Below are 27,860 nucleotides of genomic sequence, written 5' to 3' on the forward strand. Positions count from 1 at the left end.
CCATCATTGCAGAAAGTTCCATTGGATAGTACTAGACCTTAGTAACACCTTGAAGTAAAAAAACAAAAAACCCTTGTGTTTGAGTCCTGATTCTTCTTGCCAAATTTGGCCAAGTGATTTCTATTTTGTGTCTCAGTTTCTTAGTCTATAAAGTGGAGATGATGAATATAAGCAATCTGACACAGTCCCTGCCACACAGATACTGACTCAACTGTTTTTTCCACCAGCCCAGTGGCTGGGCTGTTGAATAATTTCCAGTGTTCATGACGTTATCCTTGCCTTGAGACTTGGAGGTCCAGGAAAAGGGCTAGGTGTGTAAAAGTTTCACTGAAGTGTTTCATATTTAATATTGGAAGTCTTGGGGCCAAGGGGTAAATACAGGAGAGGGTGTCAGGGTAAGCTTCAAGAAGGGTTAACCTTTGAGCTGAGCTTTCAAAAGGGATTCCTCCAGATGGCCAGAGGGGTTTCTTTTGATGGGGTGGACAAGATGATGTTAAAGGGAGGAGGGGGTGAGGGCAACTTGAACAGCTATTGCCCACCCTCCCCCCACCCTTTTTTTTTTTCATTTTTGAGACAGGGTCTCGCTTTGTCACCCAGGCTGGAGTGCAGTGGCGCAAGCATGGCTCACTGCAGCCTCAGCTTCCCCAGGCTCAAGTGATTCTCCCACCTCAGCTTCCTGAGTAGCTGGGACCACAGGCCTGTGCCACCACGCCCAGCTAATTGTTTTTGTTTTTTTTTAGGTCTCACTATGTTGACTGGGCTGTCTTGGGTGATCCCCCCGCCTCAGCCTCCCAAAGTGCTATCATCCCCTTTATGACAGTACCTCTGTGACCTACCTCGCCGTACCTCTGTGACCTACCTCGCCACCCCTCTGAATTAGATGTTCCCTCCTCCAGGGCACATGGCTATGTTCTAACTTTGCTAAAGGTGCTCACAGTGAAACTGGGTGACTAATAGGGTATAGCAGCTGGTCACTCAACAACCCTCACAGGACAGCATTGCCTGGGTGAGCCAGCCACGAACCTCATTTGTCATGTATCTCTCTCCCAGGGTCCAAATTCCCTAAATCACCTCTCCTAGCGGGGGCATGCTTTTTGGGAAGTCCAGCCATCAGCTAAAGGGGGGTTGGGGTCAGCTGGACAGGAAGGTGGGGGATCCACCTTCACTCTAAGAGCACATCTACCCAGTGACTAACAAAGCTGGGCTCTTACCAGGGTACTCTCTTCGACTCTGCCTGTGGGGGCACTGCTAGAGTTTGCCTCTCAAACTGCCCCTGTGTGGTCCTTCTGTGACTAACAGGCAACCTTCTGAGTGATAACAGGTGTTTAAGAGACAGGCTTTGGAGTCAGACCTGGGTTCCAGTGCTGCCTCTGCTCTGTGATTTGAGGCAAATTGTTTAACATCTTGGAGCCTTATCTCCCCTGTGACTTTTGAGGATAATATTTTGCCAGTGCTTCCAAAAAGGTTGCTTACAGTCTTAGCCTGGGGGCCAGACATAACTGTTCTGTTATATTTCTTTCGCAGTTGACTCAAATGATTATGTTTTTCCGTTTCCAGTTCCTGGGGAGGGTGTGCTCTGCACCTTCTTGTTACCCCCATATGCTGCCCTCGCTAAGGACCTTACCCTAGGCCCATCTGCCAGGCCCAGCAGGTCTGATCTGGCCTCACCAGGTTCCAGCCACCCTGGCTGTCTTGTAGTTCACACAAAGGTTCTTACCCTTCTCAGGGCTGTTGCTGGGACTGTCCCTTCCCTGAAGTGCTGTTCCTCCCCTTTCCCTGGTGACTCTTGACTCCTTGCATTTACACCTTCAGCTTAAATGCGTCACCTCTTCAGAGAGGACATCCTCTACCGCCACTTCTAAAATGCGCCCCCTTCCTGGTTTCACCTCTGCTTGTTCATTGCCCTTATTATACCTGTAACTATTCTCTTCCTTTGTTACTTGCTTTTTTTTCCCCTCACACTGGGCTTTAGTAAGCTCCATGAGGTCAGGGGCCATTTGTTAGCGCCTATAAATACTGTGGAATCACTCAAACCCTAGGGCCGGTGGCACCAGGAAGTACTGGATAAGGAACCGCAACACAAACTAACGGGCTCAGTGCTCTCTTCCGCCTTCAGTGCCCTGCTCATCAAGGGTCTGGGTGAGGCCCCGGGTCCTAAGGAAGCCCTCGCTCGACTGTCCCGGGGCCCATCGCAGCCCCCAACCAGCCCCGAGCGGTCTGATGGTGCCCAGGGAATGGTTTCCAAGGCAATAGCAAACGGGGCGGGGCTTGGAACGGAGGACAAGGCTCGAGCCTAGGCAGGACCTTCCCGGGAGAGGAGGCGGCGACGCGGAGGGGCGCGGGATCAGGGGCGCTAGGAGGGCGAGCGCGGCGAAGGGCGCATGCAGGGCCCCGACGCGCCGCTGCTCCTGAGCGCGGGGGAGCTGGGGCTCGGGCGCCGGGGCTCGGCTTCCTGGTACCGCCAGGATGGCGGCGTGGTGTGCAACTGGCTGCGGAAGCCGCAGCCGCTCGAGCCACGCACCAGTTTCCCCTCGGCGCCCCGCTCCGAGTTCCGTCCACCCAGGAGGCTGCCATGGCCCGGCCCTGCCTCCGCCCAGCCCGAGGAGGGTCACGCAGGCGGCAGATACAAGGCGGGCAGCCCTGCCCCTGCGCGCCGCCTCAGCGGCGCCTTCAAGACGCTGGTCCCAGGCACCCACGCCCTGGGCGCCGCGGATAGCCACCCCCTCGGCCCCCCGCACACCCCGATCCTGGATGACCCCTCTCCGCAGGATGGTGAGGCCCGTGCGGCCCGCTCGCTCTGGCCTACAGCGGCTGCGAGGACGACAAGACGCTGGGGTGGAGGGAATGGGGGTAGGGAGAAGAGCGGCCGAGGGTGGGCATCCGGATGAAGGCAGGAGGAAGAAAAGAAGCGTGGCTATCGGAGGCCAGAAAAGATCCTAGGCCAAGACCCTAGGCCCAGCCTCAGTCTACCCCGCCCCTACTCCGCATCTTTCTGCAGGTTTCCCGGTCCTCTGGCGAGGATCCTCCAAGGCGTCTCACATGAACCGGCTCAGAAATGCCAAAATCTACGTGGAGAGAGCTGTCAAGGTCAGAGGAGGGGCGGGGGCGCTTAGAAGGGGCCCTGGGAGCGGCTCAGCCTGTCTCCCTGCGCTGTTTTCTTATATCCTTAAAAAACAAAAGCAAAAGAAAAAACAACAGCAAAAATCCTCAGCCACCACACCCATCTTCAACTACCTCCCCATTTACCCTTCAGCACCAAACTTCTGGGCTCCCTCCACTCTGGTTCCCTGCGATGTCCGACTCTAATCAAGGTGCCTGGTGAGTTCCAGGGAGCCAAACTCAGCAGTGCCTTTCGGTCTTGATCTCGGTTGTGCACCCTGTATCTTTCGACACCGCTGCCCCACACACCCTTCCCCTTGGCTGTCTGACTGCACGCTCCTAGTTTTCCTTTCTCCCTCTTTGGCTGCTGCTTTTCAGCGGCCTTTAAAGGTTCCTCGGCCATTAGTGGCCCCCTGGCCCCTTCCCCAGGTCTGTCTCCTTTGGTTATGTCCTTGGCTGAGTCCAGTCAGTGTGCTGCACCCTCTCTGTGCCCCTTCCAGCCCAGCCTCGAACTCCACATCCCGTAGATCCAGCCCCCTACCTATCATCTACACCCAGAAAACTTAACAAGCATTTCAAATTCATGTCCCAAACCAGACTTTGATCTTCCTGCCCAAACTTGTCGTCCTCCCCAGTCTCTGGTCTTTCCCATCTCTCAGTTTCTCACGCCAGAAATCTCATCTTTCTGTTTCTTCACCCACAGGTCTAATCCCATCGGCAAAACCACTTGTCATCTCCACCTCCAAAATGATTCTCAACTTTAGCACCTTCTCCCGTCTGTGTTGTAACCACCTTCATTTTAGTAATTGTGATTTCTCTCCTAGGCAAACCATGACAACCTCCTAGCTGGTATACCTCCATCCTGTCCCCTCATCTTTTTGTAATACAGCAGCAAGCCAAGCTTAGAAAGATTCCCTCAGTTAGCCTTTTTTGCTCATGACACTCTTAATATGAAATCCAAGTCCGTTCCAAGGCCTGCAGGGCCTTCCACAGTCTGGCCACTGCCTACCTCCTCTGGGGTTTCCCCATCGTTTTCCATGTTCCACTCACTCTGGTCTCCCTTCAGTTCCTTCTGACCTCTCTCCAGCCTCAAGGCCTTTGCACATGCATTCCCCTCTGCCTGAACCACCATTTCCCAGCTCTGTACATTCATGGCTCCCTTTCAGTCTTCCCTGATCATGTATTTCTAAGTAGTTTCTCTGGATCCCATTAAGTATACAGTTTCTGGAGCCAAACTGCCAGGATGTAAATCCCTGCTCTTTTACTTAACCACTGTGGGGCCCCAGGCACCCTGCTTAACTTCTCTATGCCTCTGTTTCATAGCCAGTAAAATGGAGGTAACAGTATCTAATAAAAATGCATAGTATTGGCCAGACGTGCTGGCTCATACCTGTAATCCCAGCATTTTGGGAGGCCAAGGCAGGAGGATCACTTGAGGCCAGGAGTTGGAGACCAGCCTGGCCAACACAGTGAAGCCCAGTCTCTACCAAAAAATATAAAAATTATTTGGGCACCGGATGCAGTGGCTGATGCCTGTAATTTCAGCACTTTGGGAGGCCAAGGCAGGCCTTGGCCTGAGGCCAGGAGTTCAAGACCAGTGTGGCCAATATAGTGAAACCCTGTCTCTACTAAAAATACAAAAATTAGCTGGGCGCAGTGGCACACGCCTGTACTCCCAGCTACTGGGGAGGCTGAGGCAGGAGAATCGCTTGAACCCGGGAGGTGGAGGTTGCAGTGAGCCAAGATCGTGCCACTCCAGCCTGGGCGACAGAGCAAGACTCCATCTCAAAAAAAAAAAAATTATCTGGGCATGGTGGTGTACACCTGTAATCCCAGGTACTCAAGGAAACTGAGGCAAAAGACTCACTTGAACCCAGGAGGAAGAGGGTGCAGTGAGCCGAGATTGTGCCACTACACTCCAGCCTGGGCAACAGAGTGAGACCCTGTCTCAAACAAAACAAAATAAAAACACATAGTATAGTTAGTAATGCATGTAAGTGCTCAGCATGTAGTAGGTCCTCAATAAATATTAGCCATTGCTATTATCATTATTACCATGCATATTTATTTCTCTACTTATTTATAGCTGATTATTTCTCCTACTGGAATATAAAAATTTCCTGATGGCAGACTCCATAACTGTCTGGTTCACCTTTGTATCCCCTATGTCTGGCACTTACGCAATGCTTACTGAAGAAGTATCCTTCTCTCACCTTGCAGCAGAAGAAGATCTTTACAATCCAAGGCTGCTACCCGGTGATCCGGTGTCTCTTGCGCCGGAGGGGCTGGGTGGAGAAGAAGATGGTCCATCGCTCAGAACCCACCCTGCTGCCACCCCAGAAGGATCTGGATAGCTCAGCGATGGGTGACAGTGACACCACTGAGGATGGTGAGTGGTTCCTTCCCTTTCCACAGCTGTCACTCCTGAGTCCCTTTCCTTTGGTTCCCACTGTCCCAGGGTTGAGGCCTTATGGGCTATGGGTCAGGGAGAGGAAACTCATCAGCTCTGGGCTCTGCATCCACAGAGGATGAAGATGAGGACGAGGAGTTCCAGCCACCACAGCTGTTCGACTTCGATGATTTACTGAAATTTGATGACCTAGATGGAACACATGCTCTAATGGTGAGGGCCCTGGGGGCCAAGATGATACAGGGACTGCCTGCTTAGAGGGAGAGCATTGGTGTCCAGCTGGGTGACCTCAGACAAGTAGTTTCTTTCTCTGGGCCACAGTTTCCCTATCTGTAGTAAAAACTGCTTCTTTAAAGGCTGGATAGAGCTGGACATGGTGGCTCATGCCTGTGGTCCCAGCTACTCAGGAGGCCAAGGTGGGAGGATCACTTGAGGCTAGGAGTTCAAGACCAGCCTGGGCAACATACTAAGACTCAGTCTCTACAAAAAAAGGTAGAAAAACATTATCCGGGTGTGGTGGCATGTACCTGTAGTCCCAGCTACTCAGGAGGCTAAGGTAGGAGGATCGCTTGAACCTGGGAGTTACAGGCTGCAGTGAGCTATGATTGCACCACTGCACTCCAGCCTGGGCAATAAAGCAAGACTCTATCTCTAAAAAAGATATAAGTGAATAAGGCTAGATAGGCCCGCAGAGTGGGGAGGGACACAGCAGGGCTGTGTCCCATCTGGCCTGGGATTCAGAGCTCTGCTGGGTCATACCAGATGCCAGCACAGCCTCCATGCATGGTAACTCCCCCTTCAAATAAAAACCCCATAGTTCCCCTTCCCCCACTGCCCTTGGTAAGTGAAGGCAGGAAGGAAGGTCTTAAAAAGCTCTGGAAGAGGCGGAGCGGGGTGGCTTATATACCTGCAATCCCAGCACTTTTTGGGAGGCCGAGGCGAGTGGATTCCTTGAGGTCAGGAGTTTGAGACCAGCTTGGCCAACATGGTGAAAACCCATCTCTACTAAAAAAACAAACAAACAGGCAAACAAAAAAAAGTAGCCGGGTGTGGTGGCAGGCGCCTCTAATCCCAGCTGCTCGGGAAGCTGAGGCAGGAGAATCACTTGAACCCAGGAGGTGGAAGTTGCAGTGAACTGAGATCATGCCACTGCACCCCAGCCTGGGTGACAGAGTGAGACTCCGTCTCAAAAAATAAAATAAAATAAAATAAAGGCCAGGAGCAGTGGCTCATGCCTGTAATCCCAGCACTTTGGGAGGCCGAAGCTGATGGATCACCTGAGGTCAGGAGTTCAAGACCAACCTGGCCAACATGGTGAAACCCTGTCTCTACTAAAAAAATAGAAAAATTATCTGGGTATAGTGGTGTATGCCTGTAATCACAGCTACTTGGGAGGCTGAGGCAGGAGAATTGCTTGAATCTGGGTAGCGAAGGTTTCAGTGAGCTGAGATCACGCCACTGCACTCCAGCCTGGGCAACAGAGTGAGACTCTGTCTCAAAAATAAAATAAAAATACAAAAATTAGACAGGCATGGTGGCGGGTGCCTGTAATCCCAGCTACTCGGGAGGCTGAGGCCTGCGAATTGCTTGAACCCAGGAGGTGGAGGTTGTAGTGAGCTGAAATCATGCCACTGCACTTCAGCCTGGGTGACAGAACAAGCGATAACTCCATCTGAAAAAAAAAAAAAAAGCTGAAAGAGTCGGTATGATGATATGGAGGAAATGCATGTTGAGGTGAGGGCACTTGGGTTTCCATCTTGGTAGTGCCACTTACTGAGTTCAACTATATAAAATTGCCATTTCTGGCCGGGCGTGGTGGGTCACACCTGTAATCGCAGCACTTTGGGAGGCCAAGGGGGGTGGATTATTTGAGGTTAGGAGTTCGAGACCAGCCTGGGGAACATGGTGAAACCCTGTCTCTACTAAAAATAGAAAAAAAATTAGCTGGGCCTGGTGGTGCATGCCTATAATCCCAGCTACTAGGGAAGCTGAGGCAGAAGAATCACTTGAACCCAGGAGACAGAGGTTGCAGTGAGCCAAGATCACGCCACTGCACTCCAGCCTGGGCGAGAGAGTCAGACTCCATCTCAAAAAAAAAAAAAAAAAAAAAAAAAGAAGCCATTTCTCTATGTCAGGAATGGCTGAATATTGGCAGCTTCATATGGGTCAATCTCATGAGCCTTTTGGCAAGTCACTTGCCTTCCTGTGCCTCAGTTTCTTCATCTGTAAAATAGAGATAACCTTAGCCCCTACCACACAGAATTGTGGTGAATGAATTGACATGGAAAGTGCTTAGAGCAGGGCCCAGCATGTGCTGACATTAGTTATTAATAATTATCCCACCTCCCAGAGTTGTAGGAAGGATGGACAGAGGTGGGGCCCATGAGAGAGCCTTTGTCACAGGCTCTGTGCCCATCAGCTTGGAGTCACCGTCCTGCCCCTAGGCAAGCCACTGATGACCATGGGCCAGAACAAAGTGTGATATTCAGTTGTGCAGCTTTGTCACTGCTTGGGGACACCCTTAGGGGCCCTGCCCCCTCAGCAGCTAACTCCATAGGTGGGTCTATGTCTCAGTCTTTGGAATTTGCTGTGGTTTGATGAGGCTAATGCCAACTCCTTCTTCTCACGCTGCCACCGCCTGGGGGCTGACAAGCCTCATAGGACAACTTAAGCAGTGACAAAGGGAGGCAGAAGGGAGTCTTTGGCCTCTCTAAGGTCAAAAGGAGGCTGAAAGGCTGGCTTGCTGTCTGCCCACCTGTGCCCTGGAGGAAGAGAAATCTTCTTGACTTACACAAAGATGATGTGTGGGCTAGAGGCCACCTTGGAAGCATCCTCTCCTTCCTGTTCACCCACCCTGCTCAGGAGGGCAGGGAGAGGCTGCCTTAGGCCCTGCTACCCACACTAGCCTCTGTGTTTCTGTCTCCCCCTGTCTCCCCAGTCCCGCATGGTTCAGAATGAGACCCCCTACTTCATCTGGACCACTCGGCGGGATGTGCTCGACTGTCGCTTCCTCTCCAAGGATCAGATGATAAACCACTACGCCCAGGCTGGCTCCTTTACCACAAAGGTGGGCTCCCTAGAGGAGCAGGCAGGGCAGCTTCCAACCCCCTGCCCTTGGGCTGGCAGCTCTCCTCCCTGCTCTCCTTGTTAGTAAGAGGAAGTTCTCAGGACAAGGGGAAGTATACAATTCAGAAGATTTGGAGTCTGACCAGTATCTGGCTAGTTCAAATCCAGCCCCTGCACCGTATCTAGCATGTGTAGATATGGTGACTAAAATAGGTCTGGAGGTAGAAAAATCACGAAATCCAATGATAGTGAACAAGCGGACTCTTACCTCCTAAGCAGAAGATATCTGGCTAATGGACCCATTCTGTCTTACCTGGGTTTCTTTTTTTTTTTTTTTTTCAGACGGAGTCTTGCTCTGTCTCCCAGGCTAGAGTGCAGTGGTGCAATCTCAGCCCACTGCAACCTCTGCCTCCCAGGTTCAAGCAATTCTCCTGCCTCAGCCTCCTGAGTAGCTGGGACTACAAGTGCATGGCACCACACCTGGCTGATTTTTGTATTTTTTAGTAGAGACGGGATTTTACCATGTTGGTGACCTCAGGTGATCCACCTGCTTCAGCTTCCCAAAGTGCTGGTATTTCGGGCATGAGCCATCATGCCCAGCCTTACCTGGGTTTCTTAGCAAGTGACTTCACCTCTCGGAGCCTCAATTTCCTCATCTTTCAATGAGAATACCAGTAAGGCTTATCTTCTGGGGTTGTGGCAAGGATGAAGGGCTTTATAATAATGACCTGCCATTATATTATTGGTGTGGGTTAGGAAGGATTCTAGAGGAAGCAGCTCTTTTTTTGTTTTATTTTTAAGAGATGAGGTCTTGCTATGTTGCCCAGGCTGGTCTTGAACTCCTGGCCTCTGGCCTCAAGCAGTCCTCCCACTTCAGCCTCCCAGAGTGCTGGGATTACAGATGTGAGCCACCGGGCTCAGCCTTGGCAGCTCTTTAAGAATGAGAAAGGGTGGGCCGGGCACAGTGGCTCACGCCTGTAATCCCAGCACTTTGCGAGGCCGAGGCAGGCAGATCATGAGGTCAGGAGATTGAGACCATCCTGGCTAACATGGTGAAACGCCATCTCTATTAAAAATACAACAAATTCGCTGGATGTGGTGTTGGGCACCTGTAGTCCCGGCTACTCTGGAGACTGAGGCAGGAGAATGGTGTGAACCCAGGAGGCAGAGCTTACAGTGAGCTGAGATCGCGCCACTGCACTACTCCAGCCTGGGTGACAGAGCGAGACTCCATCTCAAAAAAAAAAAAAAAAAAAAAAAAGAATGTGAAAGGGTGGACAGGAGGGACGTCAGGCATTCTTGGCAAAGGACACTCCCCAGGCAAATATATGGTGATAGATGTGAGAAACTCAGACCTTGCAAGTGGGGCCAAGGCTCTGAGAGCATATCCAGTCAGAGTCTTTCTGAGCTGTCTGGATGCGTGCCGAATGTGGGCAGTCCTGCCCTGCCATCTCAGCGGCTAACTCCATAGGTGGGTCTATGTCTCAATCTCCGGAATTTGCCGTGGTTTGATGAGGTTGATGCCAACTCCTTCTTCCCACGCTGCTACCGCCTGGGGGCTGAGGATGACAAAAAAGCCTTCATAGGTAAGGAGACCCCCAGCCCCATGCGACCTCAGGCTGACGGAGCAGGACTGAAGCTCTGGCTCATATCGGAGAGCAACAGGCCTCTCTTCATGCCCTCATCTGCCCCAGCAGATTTCCTTTTCCGCCCTCAATCCTTATCCTTCCCTAATGTGCCCTCCCTTAATGAGCCTCTTAGCTTGGTCAACTCTGACCTCCAGAAAAGCTCGGGTAGCTTGGCTTATATTCTAGAGCAGGTTCTAAAAGTTGGTCAGTCCCTTGAGTTTGGAATCCAGAACAGATTCCAGGCTTATATCAAGTTCCACTTGTTGAATTGGATTCCAAAAAAGGCTGCAGGCTTTGGGTTTCTAAGGCAGACTAGGTTCCAATTCCACAATATGTTCTAAATTCAGGTTAGAATTTGGACCCAGATTCTATGCTAGATTTAAATTACATTCAAAGTCTGAAATAGGACACAGTCTGGTTCTCAGGATAGAATAAGTATCAAAAGTAGGTGATGAACAGAAGAAACAAATTAGACAATGAGTCCAAGCCAGATTCTGAAGGCAGAATATGATCCAAGTCAGGTCAGATTTGGGGTCTGGTTCCACAACTGAAACAGGAGCAAGTTCTTTTTTTTTTTTTTTGAGACGGAGTCTCGCTCTGTCACCCAGGCTGGAGTGCAGTGGCACGATCTTGGCTCACTGCAAGCTCCGCCTCCCGGGTTCCTGCCATTCTCCTGCCTCAGCCTCCCTAGTAGCTGGGACTACAGGCACCCGCCACCACACCCGGCTAATTTCTTGTATTTTTAGTAGAGATGGGGTTTCACTGTGTTAGCCAGGATGGTCTCGATCTCCTGACCTCGTGATCCACCCACCTCAGCCTCCCAAAGTGCTGGGATTACAGGCATGAGCCACCGCGCCCAGCCTGAAACAGAGCAAGTTCTAAACTCAGGCTCTAGAGTCAGAAAAGGTAGAGTCAGGTTCTGGATCCAAAATGGGGCAAGTCATGATCAGGTTCTGGAACCAGAACAGGCCTCAAGCCTAGGGGCTGAGCAGGGTATCCCCTGGCCTGGGAGCAGAGGACTTCTGGCTGACCGCTGCCCGCAACGTTCTCAAGCTGGTGGTGAAGTCTGAGTGGAAGTCATACCCTATCCAGGCAGTAGAGGAAGAGGCCTCAGGTAAGCACTGTGGTTACCTCCACTCTCCCACCCATTTATCCTCCACCCATCCACCCTTCCACCTATCTATTCATCCACCCACCTACTGGTTCATCCACACATCTGTGTATGATTCACATCTACCCATCTATCCATCCATCCATCCTTCCATCCATCCACTCATCCACCCATGTATTCACCCACTCTCTGATCTACCGATTAACCCACCCATCCTTCCATTCATCCTTCCATCCTCCCACCAGTCACCCATTGTAAATCTCTTCGTTCATCTACCTGACGTCAGCTCCATACTCCCCATCCATCTATCCACTCCCTGCCTACCTGTCCTTCCACAGATCCATCTACCCATCTATCTACCTGCTATTCCATTCTCCTATCTACTACCTATCTGTTCTCCAGTCCATTCACTCATCCATTCTTCTGTCCCAGGTACCTAGACACTTGTCTTCCCATCCATTTGTTAGTTGATCCACTCCTCAGTCAGCCCTCCCATGGGCCTGGCATGTGGCCGAGCACCCTGGAGAGGGCAGACTAAGAAGACATGGTCCGTCCCTGCCTGTGAGGAGCTCAGGTCTCTAAGGAGGAGGAAGCAGTGAAACTGGGCTTTACACATGGCCTGAGAACAGCTTAGGCCTGAACATAAGGAACAGCTTGGAGTGGAGGGGGACACAGAGGAACCCTCACTATCATGCATGCCAGCCCAACCACTGCCTGCCCTTTCCCTTTCTGGATTTAGCTCGTGTCTCCAGGCTTCTAGTCCTGTAATCCAGGGACCCATCAGCGAGGGATTCAGGGAAGTAGAGGCAGCTCTCCAGGAAGGAAGAAAATCCCCGCCTCTTCCAGAGAGAGACCTCCCCATTGCTGTCTCTTGTGTGCGTCACATACAAGGAAGGCTTGGTTGTGTGCCAGGATAAGGGGCACAAGGGTCTCGGGTGTGGCCAGAGACCCCGTGCTTAAGCTTTTATGGTATAGGTCAGGCTGCAGGGGTTTGAGGGCCTCAGTTGTATATCAGGATCTTCAGAGCACTGCGACGTTCAGGGGTGAGTCAGGTCTGTGGATGTGCACGGGGTCTTCTGAAGGGTCAGTTTCTGTAATCACTTTCAGGTGTGTCAGGCCCTTGTGCAGTAACAGTGCACACAGAGGTTAGTGTTTCTGTGGGCTAAGGGTTGTAGCTCTGTGTCAGGATTCTGGGAGTGGGTCTGGATTTCTGGTCAGACTTGGGGGAGGGGTATTCATGTATAACTGGGTTCACATAGGCCAAGGCTCCTGGGTGCATTTTAGGCAGAGCCTCAGGTGTGTTAGAGTTCCCAGGGGCAGAGAGGCTATAGGTGCTGTCAGAGGCCTTGGGGACATTTAGGGCAGAGCCTCGGGTGACAGGTCCTGGGACAATGGGAGCCAAGGGCAAGTGCTAGAGTTGCAGTGAATTTAGAGCAAAGCCTCAGCTAAGTGACACATCCCAGGGCAATAGGGGATCTATCTAGGTTTGTGCTGGGCCTCAGGTAAGTGACAGGCCTTAGGACAATGGGGGCTGTGACGTGCCTCAGGTTACCTGCCTTGATATGGGATCATGACAGGCCCCTCCCTATGTGCAGGAGACAAGCAGCCCAAGAAACGGGAGAAAAACCCAGTGTCAGTGTCCCCAGAGTTTGTGGATGAAGCTCTGTGTGTGTGCGAGGAGTACCTTAGCAACTTGGCCCACATGGACATTGACAAGGACCTGGAGGCCCCGCTGTACCTCACCCCCGAGGGCTGGTCCGTCTTCCTGCAGCGCTACTACCAAGTGGTCCAGTGAGTCCCCTGCAGCTGGGACTTTGGGCTGTGGGCAGGTGCTTAGGGATAGACCCTTTCTGTCTCGTGCAGCCCCTACCCCTTCCCCAAGCCTCCCACTCGTTTACCCTGCTGTTCTGCTCAGGAACCCTCAAGGACTCCCACTGCCTCCATGATAGGGTCTGGGCCACTCTTCTTGGTTCTTGGCATAGCATAGTCACTAAGGGCATGGCCTGTGCCACCAAATGGACAGCACATTGCCCAAAGTGTGTGTTGTATGGATGTTAATTCTACAGGAAGTAAATAGATTTTATGAAAAAAGGGCTTTTGTGGTCCATCACATTTGGAAAACACTGGATTAAGCAGTTAATTAAAGAGGCTTCCCTGGGCCAGTACTCTTCAGAACCTATGGGTGGTGTAAGCCTATAGAGAGAATGTGCTGCTTATCCTGTACTTAAGTGAGCCCAGTGCCCTGCCTCCCACCAAGCATCCTGAGGGGCAGTGTTTTCTGAACACACTTTGGAAAAAGGTTCTTAGGCAGGAGAAGGGAGGATCAAGGTGAGCCTGGTGCTGCTTTAGGGAGATTCCATTCAGGAGAAGCATGCAGGAGCGACTGGAGGGAGAACAGCCCTGAAGGCAGAACACACAGTAAGCATTTCTTGAGCAACTCCGATGTGCCAAGCATTGCGCCAGGTTCCAGAAATGAAGCGTAGCCCCTGTTCTCAACCGGGACACAGCTCAAGGTTTGAGACTTGCAGGAAGCCAGGTGGGAGTGCTAGGAATCTCAGCTGGGGTGGTGGTAATGGGAAGAAGTGGACAGATTTAATTACTCAATAGGGGAAACCGAAGAACTAATGAATGACATGAGCAGCAGACCTACATCATTAGCAAGTGATTCATTGCATCTTTTCTAAATGTCAGGACATAACTTAGGTGGCCCAGTACTTTCTCCCTTTTTTTTTTTTTTTGAGACGGAGTCTCGCTCTGTCGCCCAGGCTGGAGTGCAGTGGCGCAATCTCGGCTCACTGCAAGCTCCGCCTCCCAGGTTCATGCCATTCTCCTGCCTCAGCCTTCCAAGTAGCTGGGACTACAGGCGACCGCCACCATGCCCAGCTAATTTTTTGTATTTTTAGTAGAGACGGGGTTTCACCATGTTAGCCAGGATTGTCTTGATCTCCTGACCTCGTGATCCGCCCACCTCGGCCTCCCAAAGTGCTGGGATTACAGGCGTGAGCCACTGTGCCCGGCTGGTACTTTCTCTTTAGCTACTGGAAAATGTAAAGCTACCCATCTTAAATTAAGAATTATCAAGGCAGCCAGGCGTGGTGGCTCACGCCTGTAATCCCAGCACTTTGGGAGGCCGAGGCGGGCAGATCACTTGAGGTCAGGAGTTCAAGACCAGCCTGGCCAATATGGCGGAACCCCATCTCTACTAAAAATATGAAAATTAGCTGGGCATGGTGGCGCATGCCTGTAATCCTACCTACTCAGGAGGCTGAGACAGGAGAATCACTTGAACCTAGGAGTCGGAGCTTGCAGTGAGCCGAGATCGCGCCACTGCACTCCAGCCTGGGTGACAGAGTGAGACTCCGTCTCAAAAAAAAAAAGAATTTTCAAGACTTAGAACATTAGTTGTGAAGCACATGAGTCCTTTTTATTTCTGGTGTGTGGGGGCAAGTTCTAGAGAGGGCTATAGGAACCTCTCTAAAGTCAGGATAACATAAAACATTGCATCATATAACAGACATACACAGTGTTGAATGGTTCAGTACAAATGACCAGCATTCATTCATTCCTTCAATATTTTATTTTATTTTTTTGATACAGGGTCTCACTTTGTTACCCAGGCTGGAGTGCAGTGGCGCAATCTTGGCTCACTGCAACCTCTGCCTCCCAGGCTCAAGTGATTTTCCCACCTCAGCCTCCTGAGTAGCTAGGACTACAGGTGTGTGCCACCAGCCTGGTAAATTTTTGTGTGATATATATATATATATATATATTTATATATATTTTTTTTTTTTTTTTTTTTTCTTATAGAGACATGGTTTCACCATATTGGCCAGGCTGGTCTTGAACTCAAACATCTGGCCGCCTTGGCGTCCCAAAGGGCTGGGATTAACAGATGTGAGCCACTGCACTCGGCCTAATTCATTCAATATTTACTGTTAATACTTCTCAACTTTTTAAAAAAACCAATTCCACTTGGGGCGGTGGCTTATGCCTGTAATCCCAGCACTTTGGGAGGCCAAGGCCGGCGGATCATGAGGTCAGGAGTTCAAGAACAGCCTGGCCAATATGGTGAAACCCCATCTTTTCTAAAAATACAAAAATTAGCAGGGCCAGGAGCGGTGGGTCACGCCTGTAATCCCAGCATTTTGGGAGGCAAAGGCGGGTGGATCATGAGGTCAGGAGATCAAGACCATCCTGGCTAACACGGTGAAACCCCCTCTCTACTAAAAATACAAAAAAAATTAGCTAGGCGTGGTGGTGGGCGCCTGTAGTCCCAGTTACTGGGGAGGCTGAGGCAGGAGAATGGCGTGAACCTGGAAGGCAGAGCTTGCAGTGAGTCGAGATCGCGTCACTGCACTCCAGCCTGGGCAACAGAGCGAGACTCCGTCTCAAAAAAAAAAAAAAACCAGCCAGTTTGGATTTTAAGAACTAAGCCAGCCAGGTTTTCATCAAGGTTGACTTTTCATTAAAATACTGGTGTTTTCGAGGTCAGGAGATCGAGACCACGGTGAAACCCCGTCTCTACTAAAAATACAAAAAATTAGCCGGGCGTGGTGGCGGGCGCCTGTAGTCCCAGCTACTCGGAGAGGCTGAGGCAGGAGAATGGCGTGAACCCGGGAGGCGGAGCTTGCAGTGAGCCGAGATCGCGCCACTGCACTCCAGCCTGGGCGACAGAGCGAGACTCCGTCTCAAAAAAAAAAAAAAAATACTGGTTTTTTTTTTCTTTTTGCTAACTATAAAATCATATTGTCATGTCGAATATACTTTTTCCAATTACACTCCTGTGTGATATTTTCCTGGCCACATCACAGATTACTGAACAGATACTTCATGCTACAGACCACAGAAAAGTCTGTCAGGACATAGGTGTGAGTACTCCTGGGAGACCTTGCCTAGCCCCCTGCATCTGGCTGTCCCTGTTCCTGGCACTGCCCCAGTGGCTGCTGCCTCCTCCTTAAAAAAGAGAAAGTTCTCCATGACTGGAGACATTCAAGATACTAAGATGTTACAGAGTTAGCTTCCCCTGAATAGGAGGCTCCTGTCCTATTCAGTCAGAAGGAAAGAAATGCGAGAGTCTGGATGAGGCAGCCATCTGGGGTATTTTGTGACTTGGTTTAGTTCAGGACATTTTCTGTCTTGTAGAGAACAGGGTCCCTCTTTGTCCATGAAACCCTGTCTATGCAGCCCAGTTGCTGAGGCAAGCTCCTACCAAAGTACTTGCTGAGCCAACCGTTCACTCACTGAGCAAACTTTCAGGGAGTACCTGCTGAGTGCCAGGTGTGGTGCTTGGGGATGGGGATTACAGCAGAGAACAACTCAAAAAATGTTCCTGCTCTTATGGAGTTTACATTCTAGTTAGGGGATTCAGACAATAACCAAATAAGCAGATGTGTCAGGTGGGGGTAAATGATGGGAAGAAAACAAGAAGAGGTGTGATATAGAGGTGCTTAAAAGGAATTAGGCTAACATCGTTTCAGCCAATATTAAGCACAGATTAAGACAGGAATGAACCCCAAAAATCACCTAGGGTGGAGGAATCAGACAGGACAGAGTTTGAATCCTGGCTGAACCACTCAACTTTCAGTGTATGGCCTGGGTAAGTCCCTTAACTCTCAAAGCTTCGGTTTACTCTTTTTTTTTTTTTTTTTTTTTGAGATGGGAGTCTCACTCCGTTGCCCACGCTGGAGTGCAATGGCGCGATCTCGGCTCACTGCCACCTCCGCCTCCTGGGTTGAAGCGATTCTCCTGCCTCAGCCTCCCGAGTAGCTGGGATTACAGGTGCCCACCACCATGCTTGGCTAATTTTTATATTTTTAGTAGAGACAGGGTTTTGCCATTTTGGCCAGGCTGTTCTCAAACTCCTGACCTCAGGTGATCTGCCTGCCTCCGCCTCCCAAAGTGCTGGGATTACAGGCAGGAGCCACCGTGCCTGGCCCAGTTTACATTTCTCTAAAATGGGACCAGAGCTGGGTGTGGTAGTCATGCCTGCAATCCCAGCACTTTGGGAGGCTGAACAGGAGGATTGCCTGAGGCCAGGAGTTCAAGACTAGCCTGGGTAACATAATAAGACCCATCTCTGCAAAAAATAAAAATTAGCTTGGGTGTGGTGGCGTATGCCTGTAATTCCAACTACTTAGGAGGCTGAAACTTGGACCTAGGAGTTCCTGGCTGCAGTGAGCCGTGATTTCACCACTGCACTTCAGCCTGGGTGACAGACCAAGACCCTGTCTCAAAAAAAAAAAAAAAAAAAAAAAGTCGAGGGTTAGGGGGTGGGTACTAGTAATACTTCCCTGGCAGGGCCTTGAGGGGATTAGTGAAAATATATAGAAAGCCCTTGTCACAGTGCCTGGCACATAGTGGTGCTTTATCATTAGGAACTGGAATGATTAAATTCTGTCAAAGACAGTTTTAATGTAATAAGAAGAGGGGTGGCACAGGTGGAGTGTTGGAGTAGGGGGTGGTTTGCAGTTAATGGAATTTTATCAACCTTTCCCATTCGTGTAGTCTGGGCAGGTTAGGATTTCAGGGGTGGCTTGAAGGTGGGGCCGGAGGCCTGGGAGGGACCTATGGATATCTGCAGGGAGGGCGTGACCAAGGCTGCCTGGATGACGGTGGGGGGTGGTGGAATATATCTCCCCTTGCCCTCTCCACCCGCATGTCCCAGGTCCAGCCCTGCCCAAGTTCCATCATTTCCCCACAGCGAAGGGGCAGAACTCAGGCACCTCGACACTCAGGTCCAGCGCTGTGAGGATATCCTGCAGCAGCTGCGGGCCGTGGTACTCCAGATAGACATGGAAGGGGATCGCAACATCTGGATCGTGAAGCCAGGAGCCAAGTCCCGCGGACGAGGTGGGGGTCAGCTCCCGCTTCCTGCACTGGCACCTCACGACCTGCATCTACCAGTAGAGGCCAAGGAAGTTAATAGTGCAGGTCTATTGAAGCCAAATTGCCTGGGTTTGAGTCCTAGCTCTGCTCCTAATATTCTTCGTGACCTTGAGCAGGTTTTATCACCTCCCTGAACCTCAGTTCCCTCATCTGTGAAATGAGGAGGATGATAATACCTCCTGTGAGGTGAGGATTAAATGCAGTCATGCATCTAAAGCACTATTCCAAATCCTTAACATGCTTTAATTTATACAATCCTGGGAAACTGAGGCACGTGTAGGCTCTCACATGATCCGGAAGGATATCCATAAGGTCCTGGAAGCAGCAGTTGGCTGCCTCTGGACAAAGAGATATATTTTTTATTGTATGCCCTTTCGTACTGCCCAATTTTTGTTTTGTTTTATAGTCTATTTATTATTGGTAGGAAAGTAATAGGTGCACATGCTTTAAAAAAGCCCAACACTGGCCAGGTACAGTGGCTTATGCTTGTAATCCCAGCACTTTGGGAGGCCGAGGCGAGTGGATCACTTGAGGTTAGGAGTTGGAGACCAGCCTGGCCAACATGGTGAAACCCTGTCTCTACTAAAAATACAAAAATTGGCCATGTGTGGTGGCAGGCACCTGTAATCCCAGCTACTCGGGAGGCTGAGGCAGGAGAATCAATCACTTGAACCCGGGAGGCGGAGGTTGCAGTGAGCCGGGCTCGTGCCACTGCACTCCAGCCTAGGCGACAGGGCTGTCTCAAAAAAAAAAAAAAAAAAAAGCCCAGCACTTTAAATTTGTATCCATGTATATATTCCTGTTTAATCAAACAAAACTGGTTAATTAGGAAAAATTTAAAATCCTTAGCAAATTCCTGGCTTTCCCAAAGGGAACTGGGTTCTGATTGAGGGAGACAGCCTTACCCACTCAGCCCTATCAGCTCCGAGGGGACGAGAGCTCATGACAAGCTGGCCCTTCTCCCAGCCCATGCCTGACCTTCCAGTCCCTGACTGCCCTCTTCCCCTGTAGGCATCATGTGCATGGACCACCTGGAGGAGATGCTGAAGCTGGTGAACGGCAACCCCATGGTGATGAAGGACGGCAAATGGGTGGTGCAGAAGTATATTGAGCGGCCCCTGCTCATCTTTGGCACCAAGTTTGACCTGAGACAGTGGTTCCTGGTAACTGACTGGAACCCACTTACCGTGTGGTTCTACCGTGACAGCTATATCCGCTTTTCCACGCAGCCCTTCTCCCTGAAGAACCTGGACAAGTGAGCCCCTCTGCTCGCCTCCCACGAGCTCCCTGCCTAGTTGGGGAGCTGGCAAGCAAACAGGCGATTATAGTACAGGGGACTTGTGCAGCAGCACTAGGCTCCACACACAGACTGCAGGCAGGCAGGCCCTCATCCTGCCAGCTGTCCTTGCCTCCAACAGATTTTTTTTTTTTTAACAGACAGGGAGCGGTCTCATTCTGTTACCTAGGCTGGAGTGCAGTGGCATGGTCACAGCTCACTGTAGCCTTGACTTCCTGTGCTTAAGCAATCCTTCCTCCTCAGCCTCCCAAATATCTGAGACCACAGGCATGTACCACAGCTGATTTTTAAATTTTTTTATGTAGACATGGAGTCTCATTTTGTTGCCCAGGTTGGTCTCAAACTCCTGGGCTCAAGTGATCGTCCCACCTTGGCTTCCCAAAGTGCTGGGATTACACTGTGCCTGGCCCCTCCAACAGATTTGACCAAGTGTGTACCTTGTGCCATGCACTGTTCTGGGCACTTGGGGTATAGCACTGAACAAAACAAGATCCCAGCTCTCAAGGGCTTACATTCTAGCAGGGAGAAACAGGCAAGCAATGAACACAAGTGAAATTATCTAACAGGTTAAAAGATTATTTGGGCCAGGCGCAGTGGCTCATGCCTGTAATCCCAGCACTTTGGGAGGCCGAGGTGGGCAGATCACCTGAGGTCAGGAGTTCGAGACCAGCCTGACCAATATAGCGAAACCCCGTCTCTGCTAAAAATATAAAAATTAGCTGGGCATGTTGGCGGGCGCCTGTAGTCCCAGCTACTCGGGAGGCCGAGACAGGAGAATTGCTTGAACCTGGGAGGTGGAAGTTGCAGTGAACTGAGATCGTGCCACTGCACTCCAGCCTGGGTGACAGATCGAGACTCTGTCTCAAAAAAAGAAAAAAAAAAAAAAGATTTGTCGTTGGGGGAAAAAGGGAAGCAAATGTAGAGCAGGGAAAGGAGGTCAGGAGTTTTGAAAACCAAGATGTCGTGTTAACTTCTGGGGTGAGAGAAAGCCTTGTTGAAGCCTGAATTCCAATTCTGTCTCTGCAGCTTCCAAGTTGTTTGACTCTGGTCATGTGAAAACCTATTTAAGCCTTGGTTTCCACATCTGAAGAATGGAGGCAGTAGTATGAAATTCATAGCTATCAATTATTGAGTGCTTCATATGTGATAGTGCTGAGCACTTTGTGTACATTATCTCATTCTTAATAAGAACCCAGTGAATACTTCCTGTTCACCAGGTCTGAAGAAAAAAATAAAAAACAGTGAAGTGGGTACTGTTACTACCCCTATTTTGCAGATGTGAAGAGCACACAGGTTAGATGACTTGCCTAAGGTCTCACAACTAGTGTGGAGATGGCACTTGAACACGTCCTGGCGATGACGGGGCCATACCCTTACCCACCCTCTTATCTTCCAAACACTGGGATGGTTAACTGAGACTATGCACAAAGCACTTAGTACTGTGGCCCCCGTAATTAGCGCCCCCAGAGCAGCCCTGAGAGATAAGAGTGGTTCTGGCCCTAGAAGAATGTGGTGGGGCCCAGGCCTCTGTCCTTTTTGTCCTTCCCAGTAGGGCCCCATCTCAAGTTGAATAGTGCAGGGTGGCCCAGGGCTGGTTCCAGGACTTGCCTGTCCTCCCTGAGCTTGGATGGGAGAGACACAAGGGCCTGGACCTCAGTTTTCTGCTCTCTGCCCCCAGCTCAGTGCACCTGTGCAACAACTCCATCCAGAAGCACCTGGAGAACTCATGCCATCGGCATCCACTGCTTCCACCAGACAACATGTGGTCTAGCCAGAGGTTCCAGGCCCACCTGCAGGAGATGGGTGCCCCAAATGCTTGGTCCACCATCATCGTGCCTGGCATGAAGGATGCTGTGATCCATGCACTTCAGACCTCCCAGGACACCGTGCAGTGTCGGAAGGCCAGCTTTGAGCTCTATGGCGCTGACTTTGTGTTCGGGGAGGACTTCCAGCCCTGGCTGATTGAGATCAACGCCAGCCCCACGATGGCGCCCTCCACGGCAGTCACTGCCCGGCTGTGTGCTGGCGTGCAAGCTGACACCCTGCGCGTGGTCATTGACCGGCGGCTGGACCGCAACTGTGGCACAGGAGCCTTTGAGCTCATCTATAAGCAGGTGAGGAGGTTGGGCCCAGGCAGGACCCCAGAGAGTCTGCACCCTCTTCCAGGCAGCCGCATAGTGGAGCATAGGACTCTGCAGTCAGACCCAGTTTAAGACCCAGATTCAAGTCCTGGTCCTGCTAAGGTGACCTCACTTCCTTGAGCCTCAGTCTCCTGATCTTTGAAATGGGGATGTTATTACCATCTTTCTCATGGGAATGGGAGAATAAAATGAATTCATGTATGAGGATAATATTTCTAGAGAGGCATATAGCATAGTCATAAAAGTAGGGATTCTGGAATCTCCTTCGGTTCAAATTCCTGTTCAGTGACAACAAGCTGTGTGACTTTGGACAAGTTCCTAACCCCTAGGTCTCCTCATTTGTAAGAAGAAAAATAGTACCTAACTCACAAAGTTAGGTACTATGAGTTGTGAGAATTAAATGAGTTGATAAGTAAAGTACTTCATTTATTTATTTTTGAGATAGAGTCTCGCTCTGTTGCCCAGGCTGGAGTGCAGTGGCATGATCTTGGCTCACTGCAACCTCCACCTCCAGGGTTCAAGCGATTCTCCTGCCTCAGCCTCCCAAGTAGCTGGGATTACAGGTGCCCACCACCACGCCTGGCTAATTTTTGTATTTTTAGTAGATACAGGGTTTCGCCATGTTGGCCAGGCTTGTCTCGAGCTCCTGACCTCAGGTGATCTGCCCACTTCGGCCTCCCAAAGTGCTGGGATTACAGGCAGAAGCCACCGTGCCCAGCCAGTAAAGTACTTTAGAATAGTGCCTGGCACATAGTAAATGCTACTAAGTTTTAGCTAATGTTATTATTACCTAATAAGGTTAGGAGTTTCATCATGTATAACCTGTAAAGTGCCTGAATGTATAGCAATAGGCAATTACTGGTAGCTACTATTATTATTAGTATCATAATTATTTCACTCATCTTGCTCCAAAAAGAGATTGGAGTCTACTTGTAAAATAGAACAGCATTTTAAAAAATCAGTCAGAAAATTGATTGCAAGTCTTTCTGAGCTCTGGATAGAATTTCTTGTGGCAGTTTAAATGGCTTCTGATTAGCATTCAGTTTCTGTCAAGGTTTGGTTACAGGAAGAGAATGTACCAATCACATGACCCAAGTGACCTCACCTTTGTTACAATTATTGATCATTTCTTAAATTAATATATTGGCGTTTTGGTTTCAAAAAATGTAAATGGAGAAATACATGGGCAGGAAAATATGAGCAAGCTGAGGGAAAATGTGCCATTGTAGTGCAGTGCTCTCAATGCCAGTGCCCAGGCCAGAAGCATCTGAAAGCTTCTAAAGGTATGGATGTCAGGAGGTTCCACCCCCAGAGATTGACCCAAAATGTCTAGCTTGGGGAGGAGACTATGCATCTGCATTTTTCAAATGTCCCCCAAATATTTTTTTTTTTTTTTTTTTTAAGACGGAGTCTTGCTCTGTTGCCTAGGCTGGAGTGCAGTGGCACCATCTCGGCTCACTGCAAGCTCCGCCTCCCGGGTTCAAGTGATTTTCCTGCCTCTGCTCCCTGAGTAGCTGGGACTACAGGCGCCTGCCACCATGCCCCGCTAATTTTTTGTATTTTAGTAGAGATGGGGTTTCACCATGTTAGCCAGGATGGTCTCGATCTCCTGACCTTGTGATTTGCCCGCCTCGGCCTCCCAAAGTGCTAGGATTACAGGCATAAGCCACTGCACCAAGCCCTTTAAATGTCTTTTGTTGCCGATTTGTTCTTGTTTTTGTTTTTAGGCCAGCACATAGTGAAGGCTCACACCTTGCACTGTTTTTTTTTTTTGTCTCTTTTCATCTAGGCCAGCCCCAGTGCCTTTTGACCCCATAGTTTTGATCTTTTGAGGGGCCAGGCAGGTTGTTTTGTAGAACTGTCCCACATTCTGGATTTATCTGATTGTTGCCTTATGGTGTTATTTACCCTGGTCTTCTGTTAGTTGATTGTCTCAGGAACTAGAAGTTAGGTCAAACAGTTTGATGAGGTTCAGGTTAAACATTTTTCCCAAGAGCACTTCAGAGGTGATGCCGGGTACCTCATGTGGCATCACAAGGCACATCCTGTGAGAGTGTCTCACAGTTAGTGCTGCTGAGTTTGACTGTGGGTTACAGTGGTGGCTACCAGATCTCTCCATTATAAGCTACATCTCCCGTTTGCAATTAATTTTTCTGTAAGGTGATGTGTTGGCTCTGTCCAGATTACACATGTTCCTGTCATCCTTTCATCTAATTGTTTTGATACCAGTTTTGATTATTGCCTATTTTATTAGAGTTGCAAAATGGCAAATGTCTAATTCTGTTGTTCCTTCTGCATTTATTAGCTGAGATTCTTCTGTAAAGATGAGCTTTCCCTCATCATCTGGGGCTACTCGAGAGTGCTGACAGCTATATTTTTATTTGATTTTTTTTTTTTTTTTGAGACAGAGTCTTGCTCTGCCACCCAGGCTGGAGTGCAGTGGTGCTGTCTCAGCTCACTGCAACCTCCGCCTCCCGGATTCAAGTGATTCTCCTTCTCAGATCCCGAGTAGCTGGGATTACAGGCGCCCACCATGGCTGGCTAATTTTTGTGTTTTTAGTAGAGATGGGGTTTTGCCATGTTGGCCAGGCTGGTCTCTAACTCCTGACCTCAGATGATCTGCCCGCCTCGGCCTCCCAAAGAGCCACCACGCCCGGCAATAGCTGTATTTTTTATTTATTTATTTATTTATTTATTTATTTATTTATTTATTTATTTATTTTTTATTTATTTATTTATTTATTTATTTATTTATTTATTTATTTATTTTTTGAGACAGAGTTTCGCTCTTGTCACCCAGGCTAGAGTACAATGGTGTGATCTCGGCTCACTGCAACTTCTGCCTCTTGGGTTCAAGCAATTCTCCTGCCTCAGCCTCCCGAGTAGTTGGGATTACAGGTGCCTGCCACCATGACCTGCTAATTTTTTTGCATTTTTAGTAGAGACAGGGTTTGGCTATGTTGGCCAGGCTGGTCTTGAACTCTTGACCTCAAGTGATCTGCCAGCCTTAGCCTCCCAAAGTGCTGGGATTACAGGTGTGACCACCATGCCCGGCCAATAGCTGTATTCTTAACAAGCTCCAAGTAATTCTGATCTTTAGATAGATTCTGATCACGATCCTTCAGTGGCACAGAAGATACCTCCAGTTGGCTCCAGGTTGCTAGCAAGGCACAGGGAGCTCTCCTGGAGCCCAGCTGAGGGCAGGACATACAGCTTGGCCTGATAGGAACTGAGAGTTGTAAGGGAGTCCCTGTCCTGCACCCTTCTCTCTGCCTTCCTCTGCATATTCGCTACTTCATTTTCTCCACAGACTGTCTTCTTAAAGGTTCTTAATTTCTGCTCCCCCATAACCTGGGTTCACACGAGGCTCTAGGCAGGCTCCAAGCCTCTTACTTTTCTGGGTGGTGTAACTCAAATTCTCTGTGCAGAGAATCTGATTGGCTCAGCTCAGGAAGCTGTCCACCAGCAGTGGCCTGTGCAGTGGAGCCACACGCATTCCAGCAGGGGCTGGGGGCAGCTTAGGAGAGAAATGTGGCTTAGGGGTGCTGGTGGGACATGGCTAGGATTCCCCCATTCCTCTGGGCTAGCAATTCCTGGAGCTCTGTGACTCTAGGTACTGACTCAGAGGTGGGCTTTCCATTTCTCAGCTCAGAAACGCCTCTTTGACCAGGTGCCTCAAAAAGTAATTCCACCCATCTCTACTCTGGGTCCCACTGGGCCAAGGATTCCAGTACCACTGACTGAGTGGTCCTTGTCTCCTTTTCTTGTCCACAGCCTGCTGTGGAGGTGCCTCAATATGTAGGCATCCGGCTCCTGGTAGAGGGCTTCACCATCAAGAAGCCCATGGCGATGTGTCATCAGCGGATGGGGGTCTGCCCAGCAGTCCCTCTGCTGACCCAGCGAGGCTCTGGGGAAGGCAAGGACTCGGGGACCCCTACCCAAAGGTCAGCTTCTAGGAAAGGCGCTGGGGCCGGGAGCCTGGGGCACAGTGAGAAGCCAGTCTCCACTGCCACCACTTCAGCCCCTGGAAAGGGGAAGAAAGGCAAGGCGAAAAGGGACACAGCCCTGGTCTGCCCCAATCTCCAGGAGTGGGACGCCCCCAGCACCAGGATGGGCTGCATTTTCACCATGACCTTTTCTAGTGGAGACAGGCAACCCCACCACTTGAACAGATTGCCATTGAGTCTGAAGAACCCCCAGGCCCTGGGTAAGACCGTTCCCCCAAAACACCCGAGTGTCCCAAGGCGATTTATTCCTGCTCTCCAGGCCCCTCCCAACCACCTGGATCAGCCACCCCACCAAAGAGCCACCAGTAGCAAGTAAAAGCCACTATTCACAAAGTATTCTTTAAAAATACACAGCCAAATTAGGTGGGCATGGTGGCGCGAGCCTGTGGTCCAGGCTACTCGCGAGGCTAATGAGGATCGCTTGAGCCCGGGAGGTCAAGGCTGCAGTGAGTTATGATTGCACCTCTGCACTCCAGCCTGGGAGACAGAGTGAGATGCTGTCTTAAAAACAAAAACACAGAAAAAGCACTTTGGGAGGCCGAGGCGGGCAGATCACTTGAGGTCAGGAGTTCGAGACCAGCCTGGCCAACATGGTGAAACCCCATCTCTACTATACTAAAAAATACAAAAATTAGCCGGGTGTAGGGGCAGGTGCCTATAATCCCAGCTACTTGGGAGGCTGAGGCACGAGAATCACTTGAACCCAGGAAGCAGAGGTTGCAGTGAGCTGAGATTACACCATTGCACTCTAGCCTGGGCGACAAGAGCGCAAAAAAAAAAAAAAAAAAAAAAAAAACCCAGCCAAATGACTATTGTCTCCTCCAAAGTAGTCACTCTGCCTCACAGAGTGACTTATTTCAAAGATGACCTTATTTCAAAGATGCCAGGACTTAAGCCCAGGTTGCTCTCTCCAGCGCCCATGCTTTTCCCACTGCAGTATTCTGCCTTTGCCTTCAAGCAGTCACCTCTGGGGGAAAGAACTAACATGTGTCCAGCACTTAACAGTTTGCCCCATGCCACTACCTGCCCAGCTCCTTTAGTGCTTACACCAACCTAGCAAGGTAGGTGCTATTATCCCCATTTTCCAGCCGAGGTATCAGGAAGTTTAAGGAAGTTGCCCAAGATTGCACAGCTCAGAAGGGGCACAGCTGGGATGCAGACCCAGGTCTGTTGGACTCTACCCTGTTTTCTTCTCACTGCCTCTGGAGGAGGAACTGGGAGGGCTCCATCTGCCTTCACCCCACTCCCTCCACATCCCCCCACTCCCTCCACATCCCCCCATCCTCCACACATACCTTTTAGGGCAGCTAGGCCACCTTGGGGCCCCCCCCCCAGGCCCTCACAGCTTCTCTTGCTCCCACAGCCCCTCACCACTTCCCCAGCCTCCACACCAAAGCCCAGCTGCCTTCTCCCCATGTACTCCGACACCAGGGCCAGGTCCTCAGACGACAGCACAGCAAGTTGGTGGGCACTAAGGCCCTGTCGACCACAAGCAAGGCCTTGAGGACTCTACCTACGGCTAAGGTCTTCATTTCCCTCCCACCTAACCTTGATTTGAAGGTGGCACCCAGCATCCTGAAGCCAAGAAAGGTGGGCCTCGACCTGTGACTCACACCCAGTGGACAGTGCTGAACACAGGGTCAGGGCTGGAGGGCACAGGCAGAGGGCAGCTCCCAGGCTGGCTGGCACCCCAAGGGAAGAGCTTGTCTCCCTCAGAAGCCCCTTCCTCAACAGACTTCTGATCATCTCCCTCTTCTCCCCTCCTTTCACACCGAGGCTCCTGCTCTCCTGTGCCTCCGAGGCCCCCAGCTGGAAGTGCCTTGTTGCCTCTGCCCTTTGAAGTCGGAACACTTCCTAGCACCTGTAGGAAGGTCAAGGCCAAAGGCAAATTCAAGGCCAGACTGTGACAAACCCAGGGCTGAGGCCTGCCCCATGAAGAGGCTGAGGCCCCTGAAACCGCTGCCCCTTGTTGGTACATTCCAGAGGCACAGGGGCCTGGGGGATATGAAGCTAGGGAAGCCCCTGCTTCGATTCCCCACTGCCCTTGTCCTGGATCCAACACCAAATAAAAAGAAACAAGTGAAGTATTTGGGGCTTGACTCCATTGCTGTTGGAGGGTCAAGAGTGGGTGGGGTGAGGCCGTGTACCCCAGGGTCCACAGCAAGAGCCTGAGGCCATCAGCAGCTCCTCCGTGCAGCGAGGCCTAGAATTCCCAC

The 27,860-nt window shown here is 50.5% G+C and overlaps 1 protein-coding gene across 12 annotated transcripts; it reads left to right on the forward strand.

The window, feature by feature from the left end:
* The first annotated feature begins 1,951 nt into the window (after positions 1-1,951).
* Positions 1,952-27,816, forward strand: TTLL3 (tubulin tyrosine ligase like 3). Of its 12 annotated transcripts, XM_058437230.1 has the most exons (16): positions 1,952-2,772; positions 2,999-3,087; positions 5,320-5,488; positions 5,625-5,722; positions 8,448-8,576; positions 10,047-10,161; positions 11,219-11,317; positions 12,910-13,105; positions 17,979-18,163; positions 19,211-19,269; positions 19,429-19,454; positions 21,175-21,610; positions 25,412-25,581; positions 26,733-26,809; positions 27,008-27,234; positions 27,421-27,816. In XM_058437230.1, the coding sequence occupies exons 1-16, from the start codon at positions 2,382-2,384 to the stop codon at positions 27,814-27,816; spliced, it is 2,862 nt and encodes a 953-aa protein (XP_058293213.1). In that variant the 5' UTR covers positions 1,952-2,381. The 12 variants fall into 12 exon arrangements, 10 of the variants coding, with proteins under 10 accessions (XP_058293213.1, XP_032005515.1, XP_058293212.1 ...); XR_009213061.1 differs by having other exon boundaries at positions 1,955-2,772; positions 19,211-19,454; positions 27,076-27,234; positions 27,421-27,552; XM_032149624.2 differs by having other exon boundaries at positions 1,955-2,772; positions 19,211-19,454.
* The last annotated feature ends 44 nt before the right edge of the window (positions 27,817-27,860 follow it).

The sequence above is a fragment of the Hylobates moloch genome, unplaced genomic scaffold (assembly GCF_009828535.3).
Source record: "Hylobates moloch isolate HMO894 unplaced genomic scaffold, HMol_V3 SCAFFOLD_4, whole genome shotgun sequence".
NCBI classification, from domain to species: Eukaryota; Metazoa; Chordata; class Mammalia; order Primates; family Hylobatidae; genus Hylobates; species Hylobates moloch.

What these genes read in the sequence shown, in the direction of transcription:
- TTLL3 (XM_032149624.2), top strand. Translation starts at nt 2,382, where the DNA reads ATGCAGGGCCCCGACGCGCCGCTGCTCCTGAGCGCGGGGGAGCTGGGG. An exon ending in TTGAGCTCATCTATAAGCAG is followed by an intron (nt 21,611 to 25,411) that starts GTGAGGAGGTTG and finishes TCTTGTCCACAG; the next exon opens with CCTGCTGTGGAGGTGCCTCA. An exon ending in GCATCCTGAAGCCAAGAAAG is followed by an intron (nt 27,235 to 27,420) that starts GTGGGCCTCGAC and finishes TTTCACACCGAG; the next exon opens with GCTCCTGCTCTCCTGTGCCT.